This window comes from Rhinichthys klamathensis, unplaced genomic scaffold (genome assembly GCF_029890125.1).
Source record: "Rhinichthys klamathensis goyatoka isolate OS25496 unplaced genomic scaffold, OSU_Roscu_1.1 h1tg000401l_1, whole genome shotgun sequence".
NCBI lineage: Eukaryota > Metazoa > Chordata > Actinopteri > Cypriniformes > Leuciscidae > Rhinichthys > Rhinichthys klamathensis.
The window spans coordinates 1,457,531-1,465,944 of record NW_026606902.1 but is presented as its reverse complement, the minus strand read 5'-3'; the positions used below and the strand labels follow the sequence as shown (position 1 = coordinate 1,465,944).

At 36.1% G+C, this 8,414-nt stretch overlaps 1 protein-coding gene across 1 annotated transcript; it reads right to left on the bottom strand.

Moving 5' to 3' along the window:
- Positions 1–4,779: 4,779 nt before the first annotated feature.
- On the bottom strand, positions 4,780–8,162 carry hoxb10a (homeobox B10a). Its single transcript, XM_056234607.1, has 2 exons — positions 7,168–8,162; positions 4,780–5,737 (listed from the first exon to the last, which is right to left on the bottom strand). Exons 1-2 carry the CDS (start codon positions 7,742–7,744, stop codon positions 5,466–5,468), a joined length of 849 nt encoding a protein of 282 aa, XP_056090582.1. The 5' UTR covers positions 7,745–8,162; the 3' UTR covers positions 4,780–5,465.
- Between the last annotated feature and the right edge of the window lie 252 nt (positions 8,163–8,414).

Below are 8,414 nucleotides of genomic sequence, written 5' to 3'. Positions count from 1 at the left end.
TGAATGAAAGCTTTATCATATTTACTTGATAAAAATGTATATGACAACAATTATTTCATTACAATTTATAGAGATTTTAACAGGAATTCACAAAAACTAAATTAAGGCAGTGACGTCTGCTTATAAAGTTCTTTTTTTCCCTAAAATATTTTATACCCCCCACGTGTTTAAACTTGTAAACCTCCAAGGAGCAAACCTCTTCCTTCTTGGAGTAATAGGAGTACGTTGAGATAATGAACAGCTTTATTGGGAAATTAACAGTCATTTTTTTCTTAACGAGGGTATTAAACACCACCGTGCGACAATCCCCTTGTATTTATGGAAGAAACTACTTGAACTTTTTTGGTCGTTTAATACTATAATAAAATACTACATCAGGCAGCTTTGGTTTTTATAGGCCTGATATACTGCCTGTGGCGAGGACCGTGAACAACTCCGCTGCAGTATTCCATCCAGTCGCTCATTTCACATAGCCTACTCAAAATAAACAGATTTTTCTTTTCCCATTTGATCACTCTGATGCTTTATTCAAATACACACACGTTCATTCTACTCTCTCTGCAACATTTTGTGGAAGAAATTCTGAATTACGCTTGTAAAAAGGTAAACCGTTTTTGAGAGGATTTCACTGTCTGTTGTGAATGTCTTGGGACCATCAATAATGCAGTGATTTCAGCACTTGCTATGCATCTTGGTCGTGTCCAATAAACAGTTTTCCCTTTTAAAATGAATGATCCAGTCTATATGGTACTGTTGTGCTTCAGCAAAAGGACCAATAGCACATTTTGTTACAGTTACAGAGCCATAGACAGAGTTAAGTAAAAAAAAAAAGTTTAAAAAAGACAATTAAAGCAACTTACCATCTTACCATCTTATTTCTTTGTGACTTTAGATAGGCTATACTTGGCTTCGGGCTAATTTTATTAACCACATGCGTAACCATGCGTAAACACATTGCATAATGAGATAGGCTACATTTGTGCAATAAGTTGCGCTATAGAACGAATAAAACCACTAAAGTGGTAATTACATCAGGAAAGGCTATATACTTAAATCACAACCTAGCCGTTTTAAACCAACCTAGCTAGCATTTAACAACACCCTGTTAAAAATAAAATAAAAAAGGGGGAGAACAAAAACTTCAGCGGCGCATTGCCACAGTTATGAATTCAAAAAAACTCTGCCTTCTGTTGGAATAACACAGAGGGAAACACAATCTCAAATTGAATGCTACACTTTAATCCTAAATCGATTTAGATCGTATTTCATTACATAATATTGATATTGAATCCGGAATAATTAAATAGGCTAATGTGGAACATATACCATATAGGCCTTTCAAGCTATTTAAAGTTTATGAAGTGATATTCTAGCAAAATGAGATGTATAATGTCTCAGTGTTTATTTTAGTGCTGATTTTAGCTGTCTTCAGAAAAAAAAAACATTTTCATTGATTTTATTTATTTATATTCCACATACTCTTATAAATAAATAAATAAATAAACAAATGAGAGACTATATATATATATATATATATATATATATAGGCTATATATACTTCAATCAAATGTAAATGTATAGCAACACTGAGAGGCAAAATACTGAGAGCACGAATAAGCAAATATGTAGCCTAACTATTAACAAGACTAATATGTAAGGACTAATTTTTGAATATCGTTATAGCCTCCCTAGGTCCCTAGTTAAGGTCTTTGAGTTGTTGTGCATGACTCAGTAGCCTATCTTGTCCACAGTCTGGCTATGTTTGATATTTTGTCCTCAGATTTATTCAAGCAGGCCTACTCAACGCATCATCAAAAAATAGATTAATGTATAGGAACCATGCAAGCCTTAATATTGACTCTGTTGCATAACTGTTTGTAACAGCACGTCTCTTCTTTTATTCAATGTGGACCTTAACTGGAAGGTCAAATTGCACGTCTCACCTTTAATTGCATGCAGAGCTTTTTGTGTGGGGCTCCAATTGTAAGCATTCGTTAATAATAAATACAAATGCTATAGTTTTCGCTTGTATATCAATGATTTCAGCAATGATAGCCTTTTGACTAATTGTCAGAATATTGTTTCCCGCTATTTTTTTTAGCCACCACAAGCAGGCACTCTGCAAACGTTAACTGAAATTACCAAATGTAAATGTCAGAGGATTTATATAGGCCTACAAATTCTTCGAAACTGCTCCAATGAGTTAATCAAAGTTATTATATAATAAAGCCTATATGGCAAACATTCTAGTCATTAATTGTGTATTTCTTAACACAACAACCTCCAAAACGACAAAAACTGTATGTTCTAAACGTATTTTATTTATAAACTTATATTACTAAATTCTAAATATTTAAGTGTTGAGACTAAAAAAAATAATAAAAAACTGTTATATATATGCGCGCCTGTGTGTGTGTGTCAAGATTGTATTGTTTTAGCAAAATTAGTGTTCTCTGTATATTAAAATGAACATTTTACAATTATTTGTATTTTTAACGATCTGTTGAAAATTAAAATGCAGGCAGTAGGCCTAACATCCAAAGCTTTATGTGAAAATACACAAACCAGAGAGACGGCAGTCACCAAATCAGATAAGTACAAATAATACTCACCTAAACCGACAAACGTAAATATAAAACCAAATTTCTACACAGATATCTGGAGGCAGTATCGTGTTTATAGATCAGGTGTTTGGAAAAAATATAGCCTATGAAATTTGTATGCGTGTAGGCCTATGTTATATTCAGAATTTCATAGGTGATCACAATTAATTATTAAATGTTCGAAATATTATATTATAGAATAGTCTAACATATAATTGAGCATTGTATTAGAATTTCTATAACTTAAAATGTGTTTTAAAATTGTACAGGACTCAACTCGCCGCGCGGAGTAAAAACAGACCATTGTAAAAATGGAAAAACTTTCGAAGAAATGCTGCTGTGGGTGAAATGATTTACAAACTACAGCTTGTAGCCAAGTGTTCATCTTTAAAAATACATATCAGTGATAGTTGGAAATTAATATTCTGTAAATGCCAGGTATTTAGTTTGGAATCTGTCAAAGAAAAACAAAACACGATGTCTTGGCTGCAATATTAGCATTAGCATCAATAGCATGATCCGTAAGAATCGCTCATTAGCAAATAGCCTAAAGGCTATTATTAAATCAGTAAAGGTGACATTGTATCCTCAGTCCATGGCGAACTAACAATGGTGCGTTTAACTGGAGCAATTCAGGCAGTTTCAGGTTCCTGTGAAATTAAACGTACAGCCCAACAACTTGAAACTACCTAAATCACAGACCAGCTTGGTCTTCTCCGTGTTCAAAGGCAAGACCCTGAAAGGCTGCCAGCAGTCTAGCGTCCAAAAGTACTGAACCAGGTGAGCACTCATATTTCAGTGCTATATGTCCTTTCCAACAACACCGTTTAACTGAGGAACCGTATTAGAGGGCACTAGAGCTAACATTTCAAGAAATCAACTGAAACACTCTGACCCACTGCAGACAACAGAGAGCCTACTGCAATAACGAGAATTGTTTAAAGACGTTGCTTGAAAATAAAGTAATTTAAGTTCACAAGCATATCCGGTTCTCTCCAGACTGTCGGCAATAAAAAGGTCTATTGCCCCCTGTTGTAAAAAGAGGCCCCTGCCTGGCCAATGACGTTGGGGATTGTCCCATCTCAACATGGCGGTTCACCAAAGCAAAGACTCGCTAAGACAAAAGAGGAGGAACTGTATTAAGTGAAGCAATAGCAGCATATGTTCAGGGTTAGCCTTTCTTACGCATTTTAAACTCTCAGACAGCGTGGAACAAAAGTAAAAAAAAAAAAAAAAAAAAAATACATTACATCTTCAATTAATTGAGACCTACAAAAATATAGCACATCTCATAATACAATACAAATTTAATAATAAATATAATTCACAGTGCACATTAACATTCCAAACGTTTCCAGCCTATCGCTCACATGCTTTTCCATTATGTCCGGTTAAAAGTTTATTACACATAGAAAGCGCTCAGAATATTTTTTTCGCCCATTCAAATGGAAACCTGAAATTTTTTAATCAGTGTAGATGAAAGCAGAACGTAAAATGAATCCAATGCGTAAATATAACTTCTGCTTAATTTTTAAAGTTCAAATGCCATTTGAAATTGATCCCATGCAGAGTCAATATAATTTGCATCTGATTCACTTACGTTATATATTATCTGGTTAAAAATGATGTACCCTATAGCTTAATAAAATTAAAATATATATAAAAAACAATATACTTTTGGAGCCAGTGTTAGGACAACAACTATCAATCAAATTACATTTCAAAACATTTTGTCCTAATAAAACTCAAATGTCTTCTTGTCTGTAATAATCTATTCATCCTAGATCAATTAGGCCTAGTCAAAATCGTTTTATACATATCTTGATAAAATAATAACAATCAACTCAAAATCGTAATTACAGGTATGGAATTGTTCTTTTTTTTACAATTGCCAAATGCCTTCACATTTAATTGTAAGATTAAAGAAAACGTAATGAAAGGTTGGTTGTCATGAATAATTTCTTGAATTGTATAAAACAATATTGGAAAAATTCTAGTAGGCCTAATTTAATATTCAAAGCTTGTATTCTATTTGACAACCTTTGAATTTGATCACTATATGTCTACTTTTTTCACAACATACTGTCACACCACTAAATTGAAACACTGCCGATGAAATACATAATTAGAAATTGGGTCATTTTCAAACTGGCCACGGGCTTATACCAAATAAACGTCATCGTAAGGCAATCTTTTATTTAAAATGCACAGCTTTTCAAAACACAGCAATTTTAAGTATCACAGTTTAGGTAAAGTCAACCATGCTTCAAAAGAAGAAGAGCATTTGTGCCTTTTCACTCGAGCCAATCTAACGACTAGACAACAAACATCATTAAAAACAAAACAACAGTAGCTACCTGTGCTTGATGTAACAGCTCCTCTGACAACGGAATCCCTTTGAGTTTTGTTTACTCGAGTGTGTCCGCAACTATTCTTAGTTATAGCTAGGCTTCTGTCTAAAGAAGAAAACAACCGGTGTAACACTTATAACCTGTAATAAAATTAAAATTAAAGATAGCCTATCGAAAATTACAAAACATAAGGTCGTTAAAAAGCAGGCCAGAACTTAAACGACACCAATAAACTTTGACCAGGCCTACGTGAATATGACAAGCTTACACAAAATGGCCAAAGACGTCTTTCCTTATTTCTTTACACTTTTTTGTTCTTCATGCGAGGTTTTAAATTGATCTCCCTTACATTTGCCTTATGGAACACGCATTGTTGTGAAACACCGTAGTAAGTTTTGACTGATCACTTCCTCCCGTTAATCCATCAGAAGTAGCAGTTGCATCATTCCACTTGCAACGAATGATAGCTGCAATGATTTGTGCGCTCTTTTTAACCGTCTTACATAACATATTAGACAGTGAAACTTGCGCCAGGGTCCCTTGTCCGGTGTTCTCGAGTCATTCTTTTCATTTTCATCCTGCGATTCTGAAACCAGATCTTAACCTGGCGGTCGGTGAGGTTTATGCTCCGGCTAATCTCCAGGCGGCGCTCGCGAGTCAGGTACATGTTGAAGAGGAATTCTTTTTCCAGCTCTAAGAGTTGGTATTTGCTGTAAGGACATCGCTTCTTCCTCCCTGCTTTCGCCGACAGCCAGCCATTTGCAGCGTTTTCTAAAGTCACGTCTTCAGATAAAAAGAGAAAGAGAGACAAGGCTATTATTCGGTCGCATTTCACACTTAGCAAATAGCCACTGAGCTTGACGCTCGCGGCCATTACCTGGCAGTGTCCGACATTTTATGACAGGAAATAATGTCAGCACAGACTTCGCACTGTGTCTGTGTTGCTTAGTGAGAGGGGGAGAAAGGGAAAGAAACACATGAGGAGAAAGAGAGAAAGATGCACAAGACGAATAAACATTTTGTAGTTCAGTTTGTTGCAATTATCTCAGCTAAAGTGACTTAAATCGTATATATTTTGCAAAAAATAAAATGGATGAATCCTAAGAAAAAAAGTTTTAACAAAATAAAATAAATTAAAAATATTGGCCTTCACATTCCAAAAGCTTTAAAAGCAACCTTTCACCTTTAAAGTTTTCATATTTGTAATGTAACTTTCAATAACCTTCTATCTTCAACTGTTTTGATAACCCCATGTTTTTCATAATAAAAAAAAAAAGTGATACAAAAATACTGCACATTTTGGGCAAAACAAATAAACTGCATGCATAACAACATTCAAGATATGTGGAAAATAGCAAAGAACTGTCAAACCTAAACCAAACACACACACACGTTGTGTTTTTAATGTTTTATGGGGACTTTCCATAGACATAAGGATTTTTAAATTGTACAAACTGTATATTCTCACTACACTAACCCTACCCCTAAAACTACACATCACAGAAAACGTTCAGTATTTTTACATTTTCAAAAAAAAACATCACTTAGTATGATTTATAAGCCGTTTTCCTCATAGGGACCAATATATATATATATATATATATATATATATATATATATATATATATATATATATATATATATATATATATATATATATTGTCCCCATGTGTAGGGTTTGCCAGGACACACACACACACATACATCTTAGTGTACATGTAGGCATCAGACACGTTTTTTAGCCCATAAAACGCAGTAATGGCTGTACTGGTCTAAAAAGATAATAATAAAATAGCCTATTATTTAAATGTCGGTTCTCAATCTACGTTAGTTTATCTTTAGAGATATTCTCCTTATGCTACACCAATCCCTAATTCTAGGCTACTAAACGGCCAGTTCTAAAGTGCCTTATTTCTTCTTTTCACTTCTTTAATAATAAATGTCTTAAAGCAATAGGCCTACCACACCTGGCCCACACTAGTTTCCAATTGACAATGGATCCTTCCGCTGTTTTGATGTTCTGAGAAACGACGTGCAATTTAGTCTGTCTAGGGTAATTCGGTGCAATAAATTCATTTTCGAGCCCTGGTTCTCTTTGTGTCTCAATGGCTACACCCTTCAATTGCTTTCGGAAAGGAAAAAATAAAACCTTGTTTTGGTCTTTGACAGGCTTGCTTTTTCCACCGCTATATCTTTTAACCTTGTTTACCCACCTTGAGTCTTCTCTTTGTTAGTTTTATCGCGCTCGGTAAAGTCTGTCTGGAGATTATTCGGCTCTATGTCGTCTCTACTTCTCTGACTGATGCGTAGTGTGGTGGTGATGATGCTCCTGCTGGTTCTGCTTTCAGTCCACTGACTTGGGTATTTAGTGCTTTCCATCGCTAAATAATGAGCAGTATCAGGCTTATTGTCAGTTTCTGACCACGATGGCGTGGAGAAAGACTGACTGGGTAACTGTTGAGAGTCTGAGTGGGAAGACTGCGTCGGGCTGTCTGGATCCATGTCGGTATTAAGTGATAAGAGTTTGTGTCCGGAGTAAAAAGACGGTTCTGGGCGATGGTTGTCCGTACCATTCAGAGAGCCCATATCTGTCACGAATCTGCTGATGGAGGAGATGTCGAGAGGCTGCCTGGCTTGCCCTGTCGGGTCCAGAGTAAAATAGAAGGGGTCCTCTTTTCGACCTGAAGCGGTGAATGGGCACGCGCTGACATGAGGAACCTGGACGGGACTCAAGTGCTCTCCATCCCAGTTCACAGCTCCATGGAGAAACTGGTGACGCGGCAGAGCCATGGCTTACAGAACCGGGGATGTCTGACTCTGAATCTGCTTTACTCTCTGGAAGGCGATCAAACACACTGGGGTGGTCCCGCTATTTTGGACTTGGCAGTCCAGCTAGGGACGTGAGCCTCCGTCCGCCCCACGCAAAGGATCCTTTATACCTGGGCTATCGAAAGATTTCCCTTCAGACAGTGTGACAATCACCGCAGAGAAACTCTTGGAGCATGACATTGCTGGAGCATATTTTGGGCCAAGGCAACAGTGTCCCCTACAATTGGCTTTTCAACCATGGCGCTGTACGTTTCCTTCTGCTGCGAGCTCAATTGGGACTGACTGGGGTTCACGGGCAAGCTCCTCCCCTTGCAGAACTGCTTAATTCAAGTGCTTTATCAAGCTTCCATCCCAAATCATTGCGATTTCACCTTTTTTTTAAAAACAAAAAACAAAAAAAAACAATACTACACCATGGGGAAATTTTGGCAAAAGGGCCCGTCGTATTGAAGATAAACATTATAGTCAAAGCGAACGAAAGTTCGTAAATTTTAGCACTGTCTTTGCAAATTCTAAATTAACGATATGTTTTAAAAAGAATACTGGGTTGAGCACTGGGGTTTGCGTGAGGTATTTGATATTGTTAATAAATATTTAACCAAATATATTCATTTAATTTGCTGACATCAAA